Consider the following 23,349-nt stretch of genomic DNA (forward strand, 5'->3'; position numbering starts at 1 on the left):
TGAAATATGCTGTGAATACGGAAGTGACGTTGATCTGGTTCTGTGCAGGTGAACAACGAGAATGTGGTGAAGGTGGGCCATCGGCAAGTGGTGAACATGATAAGGCATGGAGGCAACCACCTCGTCCTGAAGGTCGTGACGGTGACCAGGAGCCTGGACCCAGAAGACACGGCCAGGAAAAAAGGTACCACCCTACTGTGTGTGTCACTGGTCACCCTTCATCACATGTGTGTCTCCATTTCCACCAGTGATCTTCATTCATCAGTAGCCATGATTGCCATTGTGATCATCATCAGTAGTGACCTCTTGTTTTATGACCCAAGTTTCACTATTTGGGAGCTTCTTATGGATCTGCAGCCCATGCTGTTGTCTTGTGGTGTTATCAAGAAGCACAACATTATTTACTCCATAGTAAAAGGAAGGGGGTCCGCAAATGTCCTAAGATGAATCCTTTATTATGTACGTATCAAATTCAAACACCAAATCACGCATCAGTATTATTTACTCCATGGCTCCTATTCTGGATCTTAGTTTCAGAACGGAAACAAGTGAAAAAGAATCTCACTAAGTTCTCTTCCAAGTTTGAAAGCTGTGAAGACTGTAAGCTAAACCAGAAAGTACCCAAAGCTGCCTAACTTACTTCAACAAGTGCACCAGGGAACTCTAGTTCCCAGGGCCCATTGATACGCAACCACAGACCATCCTTGTAAAGTCATGGCGGTCTAACCCCATGCTGCATCCCCAGCCTTAAGGGGATGGTTTGGCCTCTTTCCTACAGAAGGCTGAACAGTGCGCTTGTTGAGCAGGTGTCTTTGGCTGCAATCATACGTAGCTGAATGCATTGTTTGGTAACGCCCCACGTGTTCCGTTTCATGTTGTGTCTGAGGATGGACACCGCTGTGCTCTGATGCAACGTCGTGGGGGTAGGTACACCTGTGGTGAGCACTAGCAAGTGCCTGGCCAGGGAATGGGAGCAGCTGACAGGTGGCGATATCTCTGCCTTCAGCTGCTTCTGAGCAGGAGGCCGAAGTGAGGCTGGTCAGAACAGTGATAGGCCGATAGTAAGGCTGCCGAGAATAGTGATAGGCCCATAGTAAGGCAGTGGCAGTACAGTGATAGGCCCATAGTAAGGCAGTGGAGTAGATGGCAGTACAGTGATAGGCCCATAGTAAGGCAGTGGAGTAGAGTGGCAGTACAGAGATAGGCCCATAGTAAGGCAGTGGAGTAGAGTGGCAGTACAGTGATAGGCCCATAGTAAGGCAGTGAAGTAGAGTGGCAGTACAGTGATAGGCCCATAGTAAGGCAGTGGAGTAGAGTGGCAGTACAGTGATAGGTCCATAGTAAGGCAGTGGAGTAGAGTGGCAGTACAGTGATAGGCCCATAGTAAGGCAGTGGAGTAGAGTGGCAGTACAGTGATAGGCCCATAGTAAGGCAGTGGAGTAGAGTGGCAGTACAGTGATAGGCCCATAGTAAGGCAGTGGAGTAGAGTGGCAGTACAGAGATAGGCCCATAGTAAGGCAGTGGAGTAGAGTGGCAGTACAGTGATAGGCCCATAGTAAGGCAGTGGAGTAGAGTGGCAGTACAGTGATAGGCCCATAGTAAGGCAGTGGAATAGAGTGGCAGTACAGTGATAGGCCCATAGTAAGGCAGTGGAGTAGAGTGGCAGAACAGTGATAGGCCCATAGTAAGGCAGTGGAGTAGAGTGGCAGTACAGTGATAGGCCCATAGTAAGGCAGTGGAGTAGAGTGGCAGTACAGTGATAGGCCCATAGTAAGGCAGTGGAGTAGAGTGGCAGTACAGTGATAGGCCCATAGTAAGGCAGTGGAGTAGAGTGGCAGTACAGTGATAGGCCCATAGTAAGGCTGCCGAGAATAGTGATAGGCCCATAGTAAGGCAGTGGAGTAGAGTGGCAGTACAGTGATAGGCCCATAGTAAGGCAGTGGAGTAGAATGGCAGTACAGTGATAGGCCCATAGTAAGGCAGTGGAGTAGAGTGGCAGTACAGTGATAGGCCCATAGTAAGGCAGTGGAGTAGAGTGGCAGTACAGTGATAGGCCCATAGTAAGGCAGTGGAGTAGAGTGGCAGTACAGTGATAGGTCCCTAGTAAGGCAGTGGAGTAGAGTGGCAGTACAGTGATAGGCCCATAGTAAGGCAGTGGAATAGAGTGGCAGTACAGTGATAGGCCCATAGTAAGGCAGTGGAGTAGAGTGGCAGTACAGTGATAGGCCCATAGTAAGGCAGTGGAGTAGAGTGGCAGTACAGTGATAGGCCCATAGTAAGGCAGTGGAGTAGAGTGGCAGTACAGTGATAGGCCCATAGTAAGGCTGCCGAGAATAGTGATAGGCCCATAGTAAGGCAGTGGAGTAGAGTGGCAGTACAGTGATAGGCCCATAGTAAGGCAGTGGAGTAGAGTGGCAGTACAGTGATAGGCCCATAGTAAGGCAGTGGAGTAGAGTGGCAGTACAGTGATAGGCCCATAGTAAGGCAGTGGAGTAGAGTGGCAGTACAGTGATAGGCCCATAGTAAGGCAGTGGAGTAGAGTGGCAGTACAGTGATAGGTCCCTAGTAAGGCAGTGGAGTAGAGTGGCAGTACAGTGATAGGCCCATAGTAAGGCAGTGGAATAGAGTGGCAGTACAGTGATAGGCCCATAGTAAGGCAGTGGAGTAGAGTGGCAGTACAGTGATAGGCCCATAGTAAGGCAGTGGAGTAGATGACAATACAGTGATAGGCCCATAGTAAGGCAGTGGAGTAGAGTGGCAGTACAGTGATAGGCCCATAGTAAGGCAGTGGAGTAGAGTGGCAGTACAGTGATAGGCCCATAGTAAGGCAGTGGAGTAGATGGCAATACAGTGATAGGCCCATAGTAAGGCAGTGGAGGAGAGTGGCAGTACAGTGATAGGCCCATAGTAAGGCAGTGGAGTAGAGTGGCAGTACAGTGATAGGCCCATAGTAAGGCAGTGGAGTAGAGTGGCAGTACAGTGATAGGCCCATAGTAAGGCAGTGGAGTAGATGGCAGTACAGTGATAGGCCAATAGTAAGGCAGTGGAGGAGAGTGGCAGTACAGTGATAGGCCCATAGTAAGGCAGTGGAGTAGAGTGGCAGTACAGTGATAGGCCCATAGTAAGGCAGTGGAGTAGAGTGGCAGTACAGTGATAGGCCCATAGTAAGGCTGCCGAGAATAGTGATAGGCCGATAGTAAGGCAGTAGATTAGAGTGGCAGAACAGGATTAGGCCAGCAGTAGTTTTCCTAATGAAGTTTGGTATGTGTATATTCCATTGCTTCTGGCTTTGGGCCCCCTGGGTAAAATATGCAGGCGTGGCAGCTAATTTGGGCCCAGCATGGCAGCGGGCATTTGGGTGCCACCATAGGCAGTAATGAGGATTGTGGCCATAGCTCACTGATAGCTGGAACAGCCACATAAATGATGAGGGGGGCAGGAGGAGAATAGCCAGAGCCGGGTAAGCAGTCCTTCTCGGCGTCACCCTGCACCCTAACGCATGCCTTAACTACTTGAGGACCACAGTGTTAAACCCCCCTAAAGACCAGGCTCACAACACAGCACACAAGTGATCTCCCCCTCCCCGATCGCAGCGCTGTACAAGTAAATAGACGGCGATCACGCTGTCTAACAGTCTCCCGAGCGGAGACTGAAGAGGGGGCGGAGCTCCGCCCTCTGAGCATGAGACGTGCACGCAGCCTGCGCGCGATCTCATGCAAATTAGAGCCCTAGGACTTGACGGCAATTGGCGTGGGGCGGTCTTTAGGTAGATAAAGCAGCCATCAATGTAAAAGCCCTGACCAGCATGCTTGTGGTGTGTTGGTGACAAGGCATTGAAGTCGTCGTATAAAACTAGTAAAAAGACCCACCCGTTAAAAAATGGGCGCTAACCTACCTCCCCCTACCCACCCCCGCAACGCACACACAGATGCGTCCCGCCCGCCCCTCCCCGCTGTCTGAATTATATGCACACAGGGAGATGTTGCCTGCTTGGCAGTTGGGAAAAGCTGTTATTTCCCACAATGCAATGAGGTTCACAGACAGCTGTCAGGTCTGGAAGCAGGGACACAGGAGGACGCAGGGACACAGGGGTTTTATTATATGGGATGGACATGCAAAAAGTGTGCAAAATCTAATAAAGTCAGCAGGCCTCTGGTTGCCAGGGATAACTTTCTGCCAGACAACATCCTCTGTTTGCCGGGGGTAACTTAAGACCAGAAAGCATCTTCTGGTTGTCAGGGGTAACTCAAGACCAGAAAGCATCCTCTGGTTGCCGGGGGTAACTATGGCAGAAACTATCCTCTGGTTGCCGGAGGTAACTATGGCAGAAAGTATCCTCTGGTTGCCAGGTGTTCTCTGCTAGAAAGGACCCTCTGGTTGCCGGGGGTAACTATGGCCAAAAGCATCCTCTGGTTGCCAGGGGTAACTATGCCAAAAAGCATCCTCTGGTTGCCAGGGGTAGCTCTGCCAGAAAGCATCCTCTGGTTGCTAGGGGTAACTATGCCAGACGCATCCTCTGGTTGCCAGAGGTAATCTCTGCCAGAAGCATCCCCCTGTTACTCTGTCACTTTCTGCGGGACTGCAGCCTTTGGTTGCTAGGGATAACAAGTCACTCCCGGTGACTCATCAGAACTCCACGTCGCAGGCTGCAGTGTAGTTACATTTAATCCGCCTGTTAATTACATTGCAAATCTTGTTTTCTCCCATCTCAGAATTATTTTTGTTTTGTCTTTCGAGCTCCCAAAGCTGCGTTCTATAAAATTCACTATGGCAACCAGCAGGGACATGCAGCTTACGCTTCACAGCAGAGGAGAATAATGTAAGCAATATGCAGGGAGGTGAGACAGCCAATGCAAACTGATCACACCAGGGAAATCAATTCATCCTGACCACGGTTTATCCACCGCAAACCCTGCTGGACGACACCACAGCTGCCACGCTGTGTCCTATCTCAGTCACACAACACACCAGGGAAATTAATTCACCCTGACCACACTTTATCCACCGCAAACCCAGCCGGACAACACCACAGGAGGCGCTCACAGCTGCCACGCCGTGGCTTACACATCATAGGAGGCGCTCACAGCTGCCACACCGTGGCTTACACATCATAGGAGGCGCTCACAGCTGCCACGCCGTGGCTTACACATCATAGGAGGCGCTCACAGCTGCCACACCGTGGCTTACACACCACAGGAGGCGCTCACAGCTGCCACGCCGTGGCCTATCTCAGTCACACAACACACCAGGGAAATCAATTCACCCTGACCACACTTTATCCACCGCAAACCCAGCCGGACAACACCACAGGAGGCGCTCACAGCTGCCACGCCGTGGCTTACCTCAGAGTCACAACAACTTTATTCATAACATTAGGGGCTGTTCACAGGTAGACATCCATAAAAATATACTGTATTACTAAATTACTGCAGTTTATTCAGCTCCTGCACAGAGAAATTATTACTTTTTCAACTTTTTGTCACTCTCCTGCTATCACAAGTGTTTTTACAGCCACACAGGCGTTTTATGACCTCTAATTAGTTATCATGAGAAATTAGCCAACTGCAGAGATAAAGTACTGGCTTCTTAACCTTTGAAGTAGAAAAATAAATAAATAAAGTAATCAGGCAAATTCTAAGTAGGAGTGGTGCTTTATGTACACATTGATCTCATCATGAGAAGTGAGGAAGAAGTTTGTACATTGATAAGGACAAAAGGGCCCTTAATGTAAAGCTCTGTGGTAGAGCTGGAAGGATCCACAAGTATCAAAGGTAGTGACGCACTTGTAAATCAGTAGAGGTCTGAAACGTTGCCCCTCTCCATCCACAAAACTGCCACAGCCATGCTTATATGAATTGTTCTGAAGCTGTGTGGCCACTCCCACTTGTGTTGCCTCAGCCCCCCAGCTCGGCAGCCACCTATCAGGCCGAGGCTGTTGAGCTGGGGGCGGGCCAGGGTGACACAGGTGGGGGTGGCCACAGAGTTCAGGACACTTAATATAAACATGGCCATGGCGCTCTTGTGGATTGAAGGGGGGCAAAGCTTCAAACCTCTCTTGATTTACGGGTGAGTGGGTTAGTTATTGCCACTGACACCTGTCGATCCTTGCAGCTCTGACACAGAGCTTTACCCTTATTGAAAATTACAAACGTGGTACTCTTTAAATGCTATTATATGGAAACCAACCTTCTAAGGACATTGTGAATGCTGGGATAGGAACAGGAAATTATTATTAGACAGTGCTGGTGTGTTTTTATTCTGTTAGAATGGATCACGGGCTCTGTCAGCAGTCTGGTACAAAGCTTGTGAGTCGTTAGGTGTTAGAGAGACAGACGTTTGATACATGGGCACATCAACCCAGCATGGGCCTCAAGCCGTGTCCTTGTGGAGCTACATAGTCACATCATCCCAACATGGGCCTCAAGCCATGTCCTTATGGAGCTACATAGGCACATCATCCCAGCATGGGCCTCAAGCCATGTCCTTGTGGAGCTACATAGGCACATCATCCCAAGCTGGGTCCTTGTGGAGCTACATAGGCACATCATCCCAGCATGGGCCCCAAGCCGTGTCTTTGTGGAACTACATAGGCACATAAGCCCAGCAAGGGCTCAAAGCCGTGTCCTTTTGGACACCCCAGCTTGGGTCTCAAGCCGTGTCCTTGTGGAGCTACATAGGAACATTATCCCAGCAAGGGCCCCAAGCCGTGTCCTTGTGGAACTACATAGGCACATCATCCCAGCAGGGGCCCCAAGCCGTGTCCTTGTGGAACTACATAGGCACATCATCCCAGCATGGGCCTCAAGTCGTGTCCTTGTGTAGCTACATAGGAACATCATCCCAGCAAGGGCCCCAAGCCGTGTCCTTGTGGAACTACATAGAAACATCATCCCAGCATGGGCCTCAAGCTGTGTCCTTGTGGAGCTACATAGGCACATCATCCCAGCATGGGCCCCAAGCCGTGTCCTTGTGGAACTACATAGGCACATCATCCCAGCAGGGGCCCCAAGCCGTGTCCTTGTGGAACTACATAGGCACATCATCCCAGCATGGGCCTCAAGCCGTGTCCTTGTGTAGCTACATAGGAACATCATCCCAGCAAGGGCCCCAAGCCGTGTCCTTGTGGAACTACATAGGAACATCATCCCAGCAAGGGCCCCAAGCCATGTCCTTGTGGAGCTACATAGGAACATCATCCCAGCATGGGCCTCAAGCTGTGTCCTTGTGGAGCTACATAGGCACATCATCCCAGCATGGGCCCCAAGCCGTGTCCTTGTGGAGCTACATAGACACATGTTCTCAGCATGGGCCCCAAGCTGTGTCCTTGTGGAGCTACATAGACACATCATCCCAGCATGGGCCCCAAGCCGTGTCTTTGTGGAGCTACATAGGCACATCATCCCAGCATGGGCCTCAAGCCGTGTCCTTGTGGAGCATCACTTGAGGAAAGGGCAAGAGCTGTAACACAGACAGAAGTATCTGTTTTTGAAGGCTCAGACAGCCATGCTGTGGGTACTAAGGTAGATACAGCTGGTCAGAGCAACCAGTCAGAATGATATTATTCAGCAGCTGAAAACTGGTAATAATGGGATGTTTGCAAAGAGTACTTAGTCATCTTGGTGATCTCACTTTGCTGTCAAGACTTAAGCCTGGTATACACATCCAATAGTAATTGGCTGGTCACCGACCAATTTTACCATCTCCATGTAGTAGGAAAGCTTGCCTACACAATCAGTTCTTATTGTTCAGTATCTGTTGGCCCTCCTACCACCATGGAGGTGGTAAAATTGGCAAATCATTAGCCAATCAAAAATGGATGTGTGTACCAGGCTTGAAAAGAACTCAGATATGCCAGAACCATTAGACGCCAGCCACGTGTTCAGGAGATGTCACCCAAACCCACAGGATTGTATAATGTAGACTGTCAGATGAGCTGAGGACCAACCCTTCTGTCTGTAGATTAGGGGGAAGACAGATGCTTCTAGCACCACAGCATTTAGAGAGAGTCTTCAAACGTCATTGACAGACCCTTGTTCTGATACATAACAGCGTTATCTCCGATGAAGTGTTCTTATGGCAAATTTGTGTAGAAAATGGAGCTATCCTTTAACCACTTTGTGCGCTGAGGACGTTATATTTACGCCCCGCAGGACTTGGCTCCTGAACAGTGGCGTAGGTATTAGTCTTTTGCGGCGGTTGGCCACTGCTCGCTCCGAGGCGGGTACTCGCCGGCGCCCATTAGAGGGGAGTCCCCTTGTCAATGATTGCGGACATTAATGAGATGAAGCGGTCATTTGTAACTTCCGAAGTAACACACATACATTACTTCCTGTTAGCATACATATAGTACGCTAATAAGAAATAAAAGGACATCTTGTGGCCACATAGTAAAATTACACCTTCATTCATATACTTCAATAAAAACACCCATATATACAGTTCAAATTAACCCCTTACCTCCCACCCTCTCCCAAAGTTACATAAAGAAATTATAGTATATGCATATAAAAAATACATAAATAGTTACCTTAGGGACTGAACTTTTTTTAACATGTTTGTTGAAAGGGTATATTATTGTCATTTATGAAATTATGGGCTGGTAACGCAAAATTGAAAAAAATGCAGCTTTATTTCCAAATAAAATATTGTCGCAATACATTGTACTAGGGAAATATTTTAAACATTTTGATAAATGGGACAAATGGGTTTTAATTACTGTAGCATATATTATTTTAAAAATATAATGGCCGAGAACTGAAAAATAATGAATTTTTCAATTTTTATTTTTCCTGTTAAAATGCATTTAAATTAAAATAATTCTTAGCAAAATGTACCACCCAAAGAAAGCCTAATTGGTAGCAAAAACATCAAGAATTAGATCATTTCATTGTGATAAGTAGTGATAAAGTTATAGGTGAATGAATGGAAGGAGTGCTGAAAGGTGAAAATGACTGGTACAGACGTTTTATGTCTTTCAATCTCTGTAGTGGAAGTGTTCCATCCATTGTTGCCATTTTTGTTTTCACCATTTCCGTGTGTTGTATCCCTTGACTGACGAGTCTATACTGCTTCCTTTTACCGTAAAGCCCCTCCTCCTCCGAAGCGGGCTCCCACCACGGCGCTGTCGCTACGTTCTAAATCTATGACCTCAGAGCTGGAAGAACTTGGTAAGGCGTGTTCCTGTGTTGGCATGTGTTAGGTTGGGCGGAGGGGGGAGCTTGGAGGTGCCCGTATGCCATGTGTGTTGGGGTGGGCGGGGAGCTTGGCGTTGCCCGTTTTCTGATGCCTGGCCTGGTCGTGATGCACGTTTTCTTGCATGGTTTCCTGGAGTCTCTCGGTGTGCTTCGTGTTTGTGCATTGGCCAGTCGCAGAGAACGTTCTATGAAGGCCTCATTGTGTCGTGTTGCTTCGTGTTGTGGATTTCAGGACTGCTTCTAATTTCTCTCTCATCTTAAATTCCCGGGCAATCTCAGCAGTGGATAAAGGTAAGAGGCCACAACCGAAGCTGAAAGGATCATGACAGATACACACAAGTGTTGGAAATGTCGTACAGGGTGAAGATACGGCCATCTTTGGTCTCGGACTTGCATTATGTTGGCATTTAGTGTGATCGGGGGGGGGGGGGGGGGATGGGTCTGCATGAAAAGTGGACCACTGTACCTAGTCCTCTAACCTATCCCCCCAAATCTGCCTTTCTCACCTGTGTGTAGCAATAATGTTAGCTCACCAGGGGATCAGGGCTTACGCTGGTGAAATCAAGTTTCACATGAACTGTTGTTTTTCTCTCTCTGAAAATGAAAGTAATTGCTATAGTTGTGTTTTTATCTGCATTGCCTCTATACAAGTTCCTTCTATGTATTCAGCCTCCAGTTATGTTAATACAGTACATGTAATAATATATTTGCATTAAGTAGCCACGTACAGTGTTGTGTGTATTGCACATCTGTACTTTCTGTGGTAAATATATTAAAATGTGTCTGCTATGGGCCTACCTCCCAACTTTAAGATCTTAGAGGGAAACCTGTAGATACGCCCCTGACAAACCCTAGTCCTGCATGGACACACCTTAACGCCTCAGACACACCTTAGTCACACCACTGACAAACCTTAATAACGCCTCAGACACACCTATGTCAAGCCACAGACAAACCTAAATAACGCCTCAGACACACCTTAGTCACACCACTGACAAACCTTAATAACGCCTCAGACACACCTATGTCACGCCACAGACAAACCTTAATAACGCCTCAGACACACCTAAGTCACGCCACAGACAAACCCTATTCCCGTCCCTGACACACCTTAGTCACGCCCCAGACATGCCTTAGTCGCGCACCAGACACATCTTAATCATGTCCCTGACAAACCCTAGTCACGCTCTGGACACACCTTAGTCACGCCCCGGACATGCATTAGTCATGCCCCTGACACACCTTAGTCACGCCTCGAACACACCCTAGTCACGCCCGAAACCCCTTAGTCACACATACCATGAAGAATTTATGAGTAAAAGGGACAGTTAGGAGCTTTGTCAGTATATCATAGGCACATTACACAGCCCTGTGCCAGTGAGGATGCGATATTGCGTCCCGTGTATGGGAGTGGGCGGCGTTGAAACTACGCTGCTTCAGGCTTAGGCAGCCACAAGTGTGGCGTAATTTTAACTATGGTCAAACCTGAGCTGATTAAAGTGTGCCCAAGACAATACAAATATGACGCTTAGGAGAGGGAAGCTCCTGCAGAGATTTCCCACGTCCTCCTGGCCCCACCATTGCTGCTTATGGACCCCCAGAACATACCTTACGAGCTTATATGTTACCTTGGCGCAGTCCTCTTCATGCAGCGGGCCGTGCAGTATGTATGGCTATGCTCATGCATGAAGAGAAGGGCGGTCGTGATAATAGGAGTCCTGGCAGCAGCGGTGATCTCCAGGAGGACGTGGGATTCATCTGCGGGATCTTGGGTGAGTATTATTTGGAGGTATAGGAGAGACATGAGGACTCGGGGTAGATATGCTTCACACACACATTGCATTTGGTCAATTTTTTAGGCCATCAGCGTGTGTGTGTGTGTGTGTGTGTGTGTGTCTGTGGGGGGGGGGGGGTTGGTGAGCTTATCCAGGGGTATATATGGAATATATTTGAATTGTATGTTTACTAGAGTTATTCGTATATCCAAGGGACACAATCTGAACATTTATGTGGCACTGGCAAAGCGAAGGTGTTGCTGGATTAATATTTTATTTTCTGTTGCTGTTTGGTGTCATTATTGAGGCTATCAGGTTCTAGAAACAATCTGTATTAATGCTGTATTTAGCTTATTAGCTTGACTCTGACAGGTAATCTTTTTCTTGTTTTTACTTGCAAGCTTCTGTGCGGAAGAAGAAGGGTAAGGGACCAATGTCATTTGTTGTGCCTTAGTATATTGCTGTGTCCTTCTCGCTCGGGAGACACCCCCAGGCTGCAGAGCGCGCGATGGGGGGGGGGGGGATGATAATAATCCGAACATTTGTATAGCACTTTTCTCCTGTTGGACGCAAAGGAGCTGCAGCCACTGGGAGGCGCTCAGGAGGCCACCCTGCAGTGTTAGGAAGTCTTACTTTGAACTCCTTACTGAATAGGTACTGACCCTAGCCAGGATTTGAACCCTGGTCTCCTATGTCAAAGGCAGTGCCCTAACCAGCACACTATCCAGCTAATACTCAGAGCCGCCCCCCAGGCTGCGGCGTGCACAGCTGGGGTGGGAGATGTCCATATTACTTGGGCATCACCCCCAAGCTTCAGCATGCACAGCGGAGGTATGGGGAGTGTCCATATCGTTCAGGAGCTGCCCCCATGCTGCAGCGCGCACAGCAGGGTGGGAGGGGGGTGTACTTATCACTTGGGAGTTACCCCCAGGCTGCAGCGCGCACAGCAGAGTGAGAGGGGGGTGTACTTATCACTTGGGAGTTACCCCCAGGCTGCAGCGCGCACAGCAGGGTGAGAGGGGGGTGTACCTATCACTTGGGAGTTACCCCCAGGCTGCAGCGCACACAGCAGGATGGGAGGGGGTGCCCGATTCGCTTGGGAGCCACACCCAGGCTGATGCGCGCACAGCAGGGTGGGAGGGGGGTGTACTTATCACTTGGGAGTTACCCCCAGGCTGCAGCGCACACAGCAGGATGGGAGGGGTCCCCGATTCACTTGGGAGCCACACCCAGGCTGATGCGCGCACAGTGGCAGAGAGTCTGTATCACTCTGGTGAAGTTTGCTGGTTATGATTCATAGGAACGCCAATACACATTAACCCTTTATCAGCCAATTTATTTAGAGGCTTGCAAGAGCCCTAGGCCAATTTATTTAGCACATTTTTTTAATTTCGTAATTGTTTCATTCTCTTGCTACTAATTAGTACTGCTGTAATATGCATTTATGGCCACTTGTCACTAGGGGGCAGTGTGAGACAACAGAGGACTTCTGCTTTCAGTTTCTATATTGTCTGCTAGTAGAGAGAGATCAAAGCATTCCAAGAATTTACAGCACAAGAAGCTCTGCTAGCCAGGCAATCTGGGCAATATAGCGCCTATGGCAAACATTGAAATTGCAGCCCCTCCCCTGGTCAGAGCCCCCTTCCCCTCTAAAAACAGCATCCCTTCTCACGTACATGTTAGGCCTCTTGCACACTGCAAGCGATTCAGATTCCGCTTTTTAATCGGTCTTTACTTCCGATTCCGATTCAGATTTGCAGTTTGCTCCCTGCACACTGCAAATCGGAATCTGAATCAGATGTAAAAACTGATTAAAAAGCGGAATCTGAATCGGAATCGCTTGCAGTGTGCAAGAAGCCTTACAGTTGCCTGTGTTTTTTGGCTGGGGATATTGCTGAAGTTACTTTTTTGGAAATATCTCTTGTTATTCCCTCTCTGTCCTCTTTTCTAGCACTGAGCCAAGTGCGCCCTACATACATAAATTTAGTAGCCATGTTTCCCAGATAACAGAATTAATCTGTTCTGAGGTCTAAGCGACGGGATGCACAGGGGCAGGCATGGCGGCGCAGCACAAGGGCAGGCATGGCGCCCATGGCACAAGCCACGCCGGCACCCCTCTAGATACGCCTCTGCTGCTAGCTGAGGTCAAAAGCAGTACACTTATCCCAAACGGGATCATTCCTTTGAAGCTGCTAATGAGTTCAAGGATATGATATATATAAACATTCTTTAACACAAACCTGGAAGAAAAAATAAAATGCCCCCAATGCTGTCCCCAAATCCAAGGCTCCGCCTGCTTTCCACCTTGCTTCTTTTTTTTTTTGTAAGTAGTCTGGAAAGGCGGTGACAGAGGACGTGTCAGCCGGGCCCCTAAACACCCTCTAGGCCCCAGATACCTATCCAGGTTACCTTGTGGATGATCCAGCTCAGCATGAATCCTAAAGTTTTAGATGCTGTTGGTTATTAAGCATGGGGAGATGCCTTCTAATATTACAGTCACATCACCATGAAGTATCTCCCGCTTTTCTCCTGGGCCACCTGAAGCCATCGTTATAGGCATTCCAATTTTATAGTAATATGTTGCAAAACTGGAGTGTGGCAGCAGCACATTGCTGATAACTGCACCAGAATGCCCTGCCTCAGGCTAATGCCAGGCTAACCCCATGCATGGATTTTTTTATTTTAATTTGAGCAGGACTTAAAGAGACACTGAAGCGAAAAAAAATATATGATGTATGTATATATAGTACAGCTAAGAAATAAAACATTAGGAGCAGAGATATAAGTCTCATATTGTTTCCAGTACAGAAAGAGTTAAGAAACTCCAGTTGTTGTTTATGCAAAAGAGCTTCACTGATCTCCCCGACTTTCAAAGTCGCAGAAAGCTCTGTCTTCCGAAGCTTGTTATCGCAACTGTCAATCACTGTATTGTTTTCTTCTTCCCCAGAAGACAGGTCCAAAGTTCACTGGCCTGCTCTGCAAAATCATTTAGAATGCTGAGTAGTGTGTAAACTGCAAATATTAGAGAATGATGCAAAGTTATAAAAAACACTATATAACTGAAAATAAAAATATGAGAATATTTTCTTTGCTACTAATGTTCTAGTAATTATCCGTACTACACAACCAATTCATTATATCATCATTATTTTTCGCTTCAGTGTCTCAAAAGTCACATTCATTTTGTGGCTAATAAGCAATACATTCACATTCCCTGGACTATGGTCACATGATTATGCCTAATTGGTCATTTTTATTTATTCTTGGATGTTACCCATCCCTTTATGAGAAGGATACGCGGAAGGAATAAAGTTCCTCCAAATCCCACAATCTTAGTTTTGTAAGATAAGAAGCCGCATCTCTCCCAGAAAGCATCAGTATCAGTGATTACAATAAGACCTGCATCAGATAATCCACAGATGCGTCAATATATTGTCTGCAGGGAGATTAGATGGTGATCCAGGGAAGGGAGGTTACTGGACTCTCCAGCCTGCAGTGTAGTATGGACGTTGATCATGTGGAATCACACAGTGTAATATATCGTCTGCAGGGAGACTTGATGGTGATCCAGGGAAGGGAGGTTACTGGACTCTTCAGCCTGCAGGGTAGTACAGGCTTCAGTCATGCAGGATCGCACAGTCAGTGTAATATATTGTCTGCAGGTAGATTAGATGGTGATCCAGGGAAGGAAGGTTACTGGACTCTCCAGCCTGCAGCATAGTACGGGCGTCACTCATGCGGGATCGCACAGTCAGTGTAATATATTGTCTACAGGGAGATTAGACGGTGATCCAGGGAAGGGAGGTTACTGGACTCTCCGGCCCGCAGCGTTGTATAGGCATCACTCATGCGGAATCGCACAGTCAGTGTAAAATATTGTCTACAGGGAGATCAGACGGTGATCCAGGTTACTGGACTCTCCGGCCCGCAGCGTTGTACAGGCGTCACTCATGCGGGATCATACAGTCACTGTAATATATAGTCTGCAGGGAGATTAGATGGTGATCCAGGGAAGGGAGGTTACTGATCACTCCAGCACGCAGCGTTGTACAGGTGTCACTCATGTGGGATTACACAGTCAGTGTAATATATTGTCTGCAGGGAGATTAGACGGTGATCTAGGGAAGGGAGGTTACTGATCACTCCAGCACGCAGCGTTGTACAGGTGTCACTCATGCGGGATTACACAGTCAGTGTAATATATTGTCTGCAGGGAGTTTGATGGTGATCCAGGGAAGGGAGGTTACTGATCACTCCAGCATGCAGCATTGTACAGGTGTCACTCATGCGGGATTACACAGTCAGTGTAATATATTGTCTGCAGGGAGATTAGATGGTGATCCAGGGAAAGGGAGGTTACTTGACTTTCAGGCATGCAGCGTTGTACAGGTGTCACTCATGCGGGATCGTGCAGTCAGTGTAATATATAGTCTGCAGGAAGATTAGACGGTGATCCAGGGAAGGGAGGTTACTGATCACTCCAGCACGCAGCGTAGTGCAGGCGTCACTCCTGCGGGATCGCAGTTTATTTCTGGGCCGGATGATTGATTCACATGCTGATGGATTGAATTAGCCCTAGTGTACACTTGTTATTTCTATGCACGGCTCCATAGATAGATGTCCACATCGATGTCATCATCAGTTTGTGCTGTGGTCTGAGCACCGTGCGTTACGGCAAGACAACAGTTTTGCACACACTGCAGACTATAAACGATTATCTGCCAATTGATCCGTCAGGACTGTTGTCTGAAACACAGATTGTTTGTCTAAGCCCGTCGTATGCTACTTTTTTTCTTTGCCACGGATATAGAAATAACGTGTAATTCGCCATTTCTTTTGCACTATTTTTTTTTTACCAGGCTAGAGATGTCCAATGAGAGGCTAGTGATTCTGAGTTGATAAGTTTATGAGTTGGATTGGTCCATGTCCAGGTGCTTTCATACATTTACACAGAATCTGCATCAACTCAAACTTATTATCATCTCATTGACAATCCCTCTAGGTGGGTAATAATGGAGTCTCCAGTATGTAGGGTAGCCTATTAGCACGGTAAGTGCTTTCTCCCACTAGGGTTAATCAATAAGATGCAAATCATTTTGCCTTGCATTCAAATTTCATGTAAATTATATGCAGATTGACAGTGGACCAATCAGAACAACTTTCTGTCAATTCTTATTGGTCCAACTTCAAGCTGCAGAACATTTACCTGAAGTCTGAATGCAAGGAGAAATGAGAATGAGAATAAATGTCTAGGAAATGTTTAAACACGCCTTTAGCACCTGCCACCCTGAGGTTTGTGCCCACTGTGCCTAATGGTAAATCTGGACCGGAATATAGACGATGGTAAATGCATAAAGTGAGGTAAAACATGAGGTATTTCAGCGGTAAACATGAAGTAAATACATAATAGTAGTCTTTAATTGTCTTCCATAAGTTAGGATAGTCTTTGGAAGATGTTTTTTTTTTTTTGAGGGCGGAAGGTGTATTGGATTATGCAGCAACCTATGAAAAGTATATTTCTAGGCATCCCTTATAAAAAATAAATCCAGTAAATATTTGGAGTTTTATTTCTACTGTTCTTTTCTATTACACAGCCTGAATAGGAATGACTCTAAGGCCTGGAACCCACTGAAAACCGCAAACGCAAAACGCAACCGCTAGGGTTTTGTCTGAGCGGTTTGCAAGCGGATTCATGCGCGTTTTTGGTCGTGTTTTGCAACATTGTATTTTTTTCCCCAGCGGGTGCCTAGCGTTTTGCGTTTTGCGTTTTTATCCTGATTGGTCCTGTGAATTATTTTTCATTTTGTTACAGTGTGCTGAACCGCAAAACGCTAGCAAAACCGCTCAGTTTAGGTTTTGCTGAGCGTTTCCGCTAGCGGTTCAATACTTTACATTGAAGCGCTAACGCTCCCAAAATGCTGCACGTCCTGCGTTTGCGTTTCTGAGAAACGCAAACGCTCCTGTGGAAGTTGCCCCATCCATTAACATTAGCCCAGCGTTTTGGCAAACTGCTAGCGTATCGCAGTGCTGCCAAAACGCTGCCAAAAGCGCTCCTGTGGGTTCCAGCCCTAAAACAGCAATAGGAACTCCACTAAAAACTGCAAAATGCATACAAATTGGCTTTACCTCCAGGTACAGGCAGGTCTTATACACTGATCAGTAAATGATGTGCTAACATGCCACCTAATTTCCATGAGAGTAGCTATTTTCAGTAAAATTAATGCAAATTACCTCATAATTTACCCCATGAGGCAATTCATGACTAAAACCTACCAGAATTGCTAATTGTCATTACCTCACATGAGGTAATTAGTTTGATAACCCTCCCAGAATTGAGACCAATGACGCTGTAATCGTGCCGCCGGAGTGCCGTGAATGTACAACGCTGCCTTTTTGCGTTTCATCTCCATTTTTACAGGAATGAGTTTCATGTTACAAGGAAAGGATGAACGTTGTCACTTTGCCAAACAAGTAATTGTTGCATCTGATTTCCCCTGTGAGGTCTGCGCTGCTGTCAGTCGCGCTTCGTGTAGGACAGGCGGGGAGGGTAGGAGAGTGGCGGGAAACACATCGTTACACGGCGTCACACGTCTCAGAAAGTGCCCCGTTCTGCCCTCCTCAGGAGGAAAGCGCTCTGCCAGACAGCAATTCTCTCATGCTAAAGGTTTTCTCTCCGTTTTCTGTGTAGATGTTCAGCTTTCAGATGTTGAATGTTTGAAGAGGAGGATTGTAATTCGAGTTCAACTAAGTAAAGATCTCCTGCATGTAGGCTTAATACAACCCCCATGCATGCTCCATGCAGAGAATAATGCTTGCACGCCCGCAGAATGCCGCTCTCTCGCCATGCTACCAGCGACCACTCCCGATTTACTCATTTGTCTGCATTTTGCAAAGCCTGCTGTCTGGGATCTGTGCGCTGGCGCCCTCTGATGGAAGGTGAACTTGTGCTTTCATTGCAGATAAAAGTGAGGATTCCGCCCCCCTCTCCAAGCCTTTAAGACCTGTGGACAACGTGTCGGTAGATCCCAGGGTAGCCACCATAAAGCAACGCCCATCCAATCGATGCTTCCCCCCTGCTACAGAAACCAATGTAAGTGTGAGAGAACTGCAGGTTACTGCATCTGCTCAGTGTGGGCGGGTCACTGCATCTGCTCAGTGTGGGCGGGTCACTGCCTCTGCTCAGTGTGGGCGGGTCACTGCCTCTGCTCAGTGTGGGCGGGTCACTGCATCTGCTCAGTGTGGGCGGGTCGCTGCATCTGCTCAGTGTGGGCGGGTCGCTGCATCTGCTCAGTGTCGACGGGTCGCTGCATCTGCTCAGTGTCGACGGGTCGCTGCATCTGCTCAGTGTCGACGGGTCGCTGCATCTGCTCAGTGTCGACGGGTCGCTGCATCTGCTCAGTGTCGACGGGTCACTGCATCTGCTCAGTGTCGACGGGTCACTTCATCTGCTCAGTGTCGACGAGTTACTGCATCTGCTCAGTGTGGACGGGTTACTGCATCTGCTCAGTGTCGACGGGTTACTGCATCTGCTCAGTGTCGACGGGTTACTGCATCTGCTCAGTGTGGGCGGGTCACTGCATCTGCTCAGTGTGGGCGGGTCACTGCATCTGCTCAGTGTGGGCGGGTTACTGCATCTGCTCAAAGTGGGCGGGTTACTGCATCTGCTCAGTGTGGATGGGTTACTGCATCTGCTCAGTGTGGACGGGTTACTGCATCTGCTCAGTGTGGGTGGGTTACTGCATCTGTTTAAAGTGGGCGGGTTACTGCATCTGCTCAGTGCGGGCGGGTTACTGCATCTGCTCAGTGTCGACGGGTTACTGCATCTGCTCAATGTCGACGGGTTACTGCATCTGCTCAATGTGGGCGGGTCACTGCATCTGCTCAGTGTGGGTGGGTCACTGCATCTGCTCAGTGTGGGCGGGTCACTGCATCTGCTCAGTATGGGCGGGTCACTGCATCTGCTCAGTATGGGCGGGTCACTGCATCTGCTCAATGTCGACGGGTTACTGCATCTGCTCAATGTCGACGGGTTACTGCATCTGCTCAGTGTGGGCGGGTCACTGCATCTGCTCAATGTCGACGGGTCACTGCATCTGCTCAGTGTCGTCGGGTTACTGCATCTGCTCAAAGTGGGCGGGTTACTGCATCTGCTCAGTGTGGATGGGTTACTGCATCTGCTCAGTGTGGACGGGTTACTGCATCTGCTCAGTGTGGGCGGGTTACTGCATCTGCTCAAAGTGGGCGGGTTACTGCATCTGCTCAGTGTGGACGGGTTACTGCATCTGCTCAGTGTGGGCGGGTTACTGCATCTGTTTAAAGTGGGCGGGTTACTGCATCTGCTCAGTGTGGGCGGGTTACTGCATCTGCTCAGTGTGGGCGGGTTACTGCATCTGCTCAATGTCTTTATACGTGACTGACATAGAGCTATTGTCATATGCAAACATCTTAGGCAGTGTGTAAAATAGGGAGCTGCAAAAACACCTGAATAGACAGTCTGATGATGTAGGGAACTATCTATTGCTTGCCTGTAGTTACCAAACATGCCGTTCTATAGTTTAAAAGCATTTCCACAAGAAGTTGTTTTTCTAGACTAGAGCTACATGTTGAACTATAAAATAGATATGATCAGTATGTGTATTTATCTGGAGTTTGCTATACACGAGGGCTACCCTGATCCAATCAACACTACATTCTCCCTTACCAGGAATAAGACATTATGCAACCGAAAAGTTTTATTTCTGCTTTATTTCATAAGCACGTCTTGTTGTGTGTCTTTGTAATTTTTACTTTTGTTTTTGTAAATAATAGTTTTGTACATATTCTTTCTGTATCTGTTCCTCCTATTTGAAATATTACATCTTCATTTAATAAGCTAGCCTTTGTATTAAATTAAACTTCCTGGTGTTCAATTTCCCCAGGATTTCTGTGCAAAAAGTGATAAAATACATTTTTAAACTTTTTTTTTCCTATAACTTGCCAAAATGTGTCAAGCAAGGGTCTAGTATACAGTGCGGGAGAGTATTGATGTGTATGTATGTCAGTACTGCGAGGGTCTAGTATACAGTGCAGGAGAGTATTGATGTGTATGTATGTCAGTACTGCGAGGGTCTAGTATACAGTGCAGGAGAGTATTGATGTGTATGTATGTCAGTACTGCGAGGGTCTAGTATACAGTGCAGGAGAGTAGTGATGTGTATGTATATCAGTACTGCGAGGGTCTAGTATACAGTGCAGGAGAGTAGTGATGTGTATGTATATCAGTACTGCGAGGGTCTAGTATACAGTGCAGGAGAGTAGTGATGTGTATGTATATCAGTACTGCGAGGGTCTAGTATACAGTGCAGGAGAGTAGTGATGTGTATGTATGTCAGTACTGCGAGGGTCTAGTATACAGTGCAGGAGAGTAGTGATGTGTATGTATGTCAGTACTGCGAGGGTCTAGTATACAGTGCAGGAGAGTATTGATGTGTATGTATGTCAGTACTGCGAGGGTCTAGTATACAGTGCAGGAGAGTATTGATGTGTATGCGTGTCAGTACTGCGAGGGTCTAGTATACAGTGCAGGAGAGTATTGATGTGTATGCATGTCAGTACTGCGAGGGTCTAGTATACAGTGCAGGAGAGTAGTGATGTGTATGTATGTCAGTACTGCGAGGGTCTAGTACAGAGTGCAGGAGAGTATTGATGTGTATGCATGTCAGTACTGCGAGGGCCTAGTATACAGTGCAGGAGAGTATTGATGTGTATGTATGTCAGTACTGCGAGGGTCTAGTATACAGCGCAGGAGAGTACTGATGTGTATGTATGTCAGTACTGCGAGGGTCTAGTATACAGTGCGGGAGAGTAGTGATGTGTATGTATGTCAGTACTGCGAGGGTCTAGTATACAGCGCAGGAGAGCATTGATGTGTATGTATGTCAGTACTGCGAGGGTCTAGTATACAGTGCAGGAGAGTATTGATGTGTATGTATGTCAGTACTGCGAGGGTCTAGTATACAGTGCAGGAGAGTATTGATGTGTATGTATGTCAGTACTGCGAGGGTCTAGTATACAGTGCAGGAGAGTAGTGATGTGTATGTATGTCAGTACTGCGAGGGTCTAGTATACAGCGCAGGAGAGTAGTGATGTGTATGTATGTCAGTACTGCGAGGGTCTAGTATACAGTGCAGGAGAGTAGTGATGTGTATGTATGTCAGTACTGCGAGGGTCTAGTATACAGTGCAGGAGAGTAGTGATGTGTATGTATGTCAGTACAGCGAGGGTCTGGTATACAGTGCAGGAGAGTATTGATGTGTATGTATGTCAGTACTGCGAGGGTCTAGTATACAGTACAGGAGAGTATTGATGTGTATGCGTGTCAGTACTGCGAGGGTCTAGTATACAGTGCAGGAGAGTATTGATGTGTATGTATGTCAGTACTGCGAGGGTCTAGTATACAGTGCAGGAGAGTAGTGATGTGTATGTATGTCAGTACTGCGAGGGTCTAGTATACAGTGCAGGAGAGTACTGATGTGTATGCATGTCAGTACTGCGAGGGTCTAGTATACAGTGCAGGAGAGTAGTGATGTGTATGTATGTCAGTACAGCGAGGGTCTGGTATACAGTGCAGGAGAGTATTGATGTGTATGTATGTCAGTACTGCGAGGGTCTAGTATACAGTGCAGGAGTGTAGTGATGTGTATGTATGTCAGTACTGCGAGGGTCTAGTATACAGCGCAGGAGAGCATTGATGTGTATGTATGTCAGTACTGCGAGGGTCTAGTATACAGTGCAGGAGAGTATTGATGTGTATGTATGTCAGTACTGCGAGGGTCTAGTATACAGCGCAGGAGAGCATTGATGTGTATGTATGTCAGTACTGCGAGGGTCTAGTATACAGTGCAGGAGAGTAGTGATGTGTATGTATGTCAGTACTGCGAGGGTCTAGTATACAGTACAGGAGAGTATTGATGTGTATGCGTGTCAGTACTGCGAGGGTCTAGTATACAGTGCAGGAGAGTATTGATGTGTATGTATGTCAGTACTGCGAGGGTCTAGTATACAGTGCAGGAGAGTAGTGATGTGTATGTATGTCAGTACTGCGAGGGTCTAGTATACAGTGCAGGAGAGTACTGATGTGTATGCATGTCAGTACTGCGAGGGTCTAGTATACAGTGCAGGAGAGTAGTGATGTGTATGTATGTCAGTACAGCGAGGGTCTGGTATACAGTGCAGGAGAGTATTGATGTGTATGTATGTCAGTACTGCGAGGGTCTAGTATACAGTGCAGGAGAGTATTGATGTGTATGCGTGTCAGTACTGCGAGGGTCTAGTATACAGTACAGGAGAGTATTGATGTGTATGCGTGTCAGTACTGCGAGGGTCTAGTATACAGTGCAGGAGAGTATTGATGTGTATGTATGTCAGTACTGCGAGGGTCTAGTATACAGTGCAGGAGAGTATTGATGTGTATGTATGTCAGTACTGCGAGGGTCTAGTATACAGTGCAGGAGAGTACTGATGTGTATGCATGTCAGTACTGCGAGGGTCTAGTATACAGTGCAGGAGAGTAGTGATGTGTATGTATGTCAGTACTGCGAGGGTCTAGTATACAGTGCAGGAGAGTATTGATGTGTATGTATGTCAGTACTGCGAGGGTCTAGTATACAGTGCAGGAGAGTAGTGATGTGTATGTATGTCAGTACTGCGAGGGTCTAGTATACAGTGCAGGAGAGTAGTGATGTGTATGTATGTCAGTACTGCGAGGGTCTAGTATACAGTGCAGGAGAGTACTGATGTGTATGCATGTCAGTACTGCGAGGGTCTAGTATACAGTGCAGGAGAGTATTGATGTGTAGGTATGTCAGTACTGCGAGGGTCTAGTATACAGTGCAGGAGAGTATTGATGTGTAGGTATGTCAGTACTGCGAGGGTCTAGTATACAGTGCAGGAGAGTAGTGATGTGTATGTATGTCAGTACTGCGAGGGCCTAGTATACAGTGCAGGAGAGTAGTGATGTGTATGTATGTCAGTACTGCGAGGGTCTAGTATACAGTGCAGGAGAGTAGTGATGTGTATGTATGTCAGTACTGCGAGGGTCTAGTATACAGTGCAGGAGAGTATTGATGTGTATGTATGTCAGTACTGCGAGGGTCTAGTATACAGTGCAGGAGAGTAGTGATGTGTATGTATGTCAGTACTGCGAGGGTCTAGTATACAGTGCAGGAGAGTAGTGATGTGTATGCATGTCAGTACTGCGAGGGTCTAGTATACAGTGCAGGAGAGTATTGATGTGTAGGTATGTCAGTACTGCGAGGGTCTAGTATACAGTGCAGGAGAGTATTGATGTGTATGTATGTCAGTACTGTGAGGGTCTAGTATACAGTGCAGGAGAGTAGTGA

At 47.3% G+C, this 23,349-nt stretch overlaps 1 protein-coding gene across 13 annotated transcripts in view; it reads left to right on the top strand.

The window, feature by feature from the left end:
* Positions 1 to 23,349, top strand: part of SHANK2 (SH3 and multiple ankyrin repeat domains 2) — a 992,023-nt gene that overhangs the window by 872,925 nt on the left and 95,749 nt on the right. For 7 of the 13 annotated variants that reach the window (XM_068260601.1, XM_068260604.1, XM_068260603.1 and 4 more), the window contains 4 exons: positions 49 to 184; positions 9,087 to 9,167; positions 11,371 to 11,391; positions 17,929 to 18,059. In XM_068260601.1, coding sequence (XP_068116702.1) covers positions 49 to 184; positions 9,087 to 9,167; positions 11,371 to 11,391; positions 17,929 to 18,059 — 369 coding nt within the window. The remainder of the gene's footprint in view (positions 1 to 48; positions 185 to 9,086; positions 9,168 to 11,370; positions 11,392 to 17,928; positions 18,060 to 23,349) is intronic. The other 6 variants (XM_068260605.1, XM_068260606.1, XM_068260607.1 and 3 more) reach the window with 3 other exon arrangements.

The sequence above is a fragment of the Hyperolius riggenbachi genome, chromosome 11 (assembly GCF_040937935.1).
Source record: "Hyperolius riggenbachi isolate aHypRig1 chromosome 11, aHypRig1.pri, whole genome shotgun sequence".
NCBI lineage: Eukaryota > Metazoa > Chordata > Amphibia > Anura > Hyperoliidae > Hyperolius > Hyperolius riggenbachi.